Source organism: Monodelphis domestica, chromosome 1 (assembly GCF_027887165.1).
Source record: "Monodelphis domestica isolate mMonDom1 chromosome 1, mMonDom1.pri, whole genome shotgun sequence".
Classification (NCBI taxonomy): domain Eukaryota; kingdom Metazoa; phylum Chordata; class Mammalia; order Didelphimorphia; family Didelphidae; genus Monodelphis; species Monodelphis domestica.
Window position 1 is genome coordinate 175,152,291 of NC_077227.1, and position 1,648 is coordinate 175,153,938.

Consider the following 1,648-nt stretch of genomic DNA (forward strand, 5'->3'; position numbering starts at 1 on the left):
TTGGGAATGATGAATTCAAAGGTGCTTTTGAGTTCTAAATCCATGATCCTATGAACTGAGTCACCAACAGGCTGCCATGATTCAATTATTTGACAGTTCGGACTTTTATCTCAATTCGGGAGATGGAAAGACAAATATGAGCCAGGAGTGGTATCCATGTTTCTGTGCTTGGCCTACAGAGGGTGATATTGGATAATGAAAAATACCTCAAGTAAATGATAAACAACTCAGTATACGTCCTGCCCCCTACAGCTCCCTCTAGTACCCAAGTTCAGAGCTCTCAGTGCACTTTGAGGACTAAGAGAAATATGATGCCAGAAAGTTATCAGGCTCATGCTGAAAGGGCCTCCTTCAAAGAATCCCTGAAACTGGGATAATTGAGGGAAGCTCAGAGCTCAAATCACACCCCTACCCCAGTCCCAAGTCCCCAAGATCGTCCCCAGCTGGGGTGAGACCACTCCTCTGTCCCCCACCTTCACTAGGAGCCCCGACTTCCTCACAACTCAACCATGACCTCACTGGTCACTCCAGCACTTGTGATGCTTTTCTTGCTGAGTAAGTAAAATTTACCTTTATTTCCTTTGTTTCATAATTCCAATTGGAGTCCTTAAAGAAATGTAATTTCTTTGCTAAAGTATCTGTGCCAATTTTTCTGATAAGCCTTCATTTTGCAGGAGGAACAAGAACCCAATCGCTGACACAGCCCGAAGTCCTGATCACAGTCTCTGAAGGGGCTCCACTGGACCTGAATTGCACCTATTCATATTCTGGGTTTATTTATCTTTACTGGTATGTCCAGTATCCAAACCAAGAGCCCCAGTTTCTCTTGAAATCTGCTACAGGTAGCAAGCTGGTTAAAGGCTTCCGAGGTTTTGAAGCTGAATTTAACAAGAATAAAACCTCCTTCCACCTGAAGAAACTCTCAGTTCAAGAGAGTGACTCAGCTGAGTACTTCTGTGCACTGAATGCACAGTGAGGAGGACTCCAGCAATTGCTGAACATAAACCTAAAATGCTGTAGCTTCTAGTGAATCAATTTTCTTTTACCTTGTCATTAGAAGGAAACCAAACAATTTTTTTTCTATTTCACTAGGTATAGAGCTAAGTACTTAGAAATGCTTGGCCCTCTGACTTCAAACTCACTATTATTTCAGATTAGGTTCCTTCTTTCCATGGTTAAGCCTAGCAGGGTGCCGGATTATTCTTTTCCTACTTTGCTAGCGACTATACCAACACTACACATCCATAGAAACATACAACACGTAAGGTGACAGAGTCTGTAGATGGGGTCAGGGAAGGAATTACATTTAATAAACATTAAGCACCGTTATTTCAAATTAGTCTTTATAAAGCACTTTGCAAACTCTAAGGCACTATATATAATTGTTAGTTATTGTTATCATTATTGTGATTGTGAAACTAACAGTGTTAGTTTCTTGGGATACAAAAATTATTAAAAAGAATGCGTCCTTAAAAAAAAAAAAAAGAATGCGTCCTTGTTTTCAAAGCACTCAACGTGGGTATCCTTCATTAGGAGGAACTTGGGTTAGGATGAGATTGAGTTATCAGATGGGCTAAATGGAAAGCCCTAAATTAGAGCTATGATGATGATGATGATAGTACCTGCTCAGATTTCATCAGAATCTCCC

General features: G+C 40.7%; 1 gene segment (V, D, J or C); it reads left to right on the plus strand.

Annotated features, from left to right (window-relative positions):
• The first annotated feature begins 509 nt into the window (after nucleotides 1-509).
• On the plus strand, nucleotides 510-976 carry TRAV2.1 (T cell receptor alpha variable 2.1). The segment is given in 2 exon segments: nucleotides 510-555; nucleotides 675-976. Coding segments are annotated over 2 exon segments (348 nt in total).
• The last annotated feature ends 672 nt before the right edge of the window (nucleotides 977-1,648 follow it).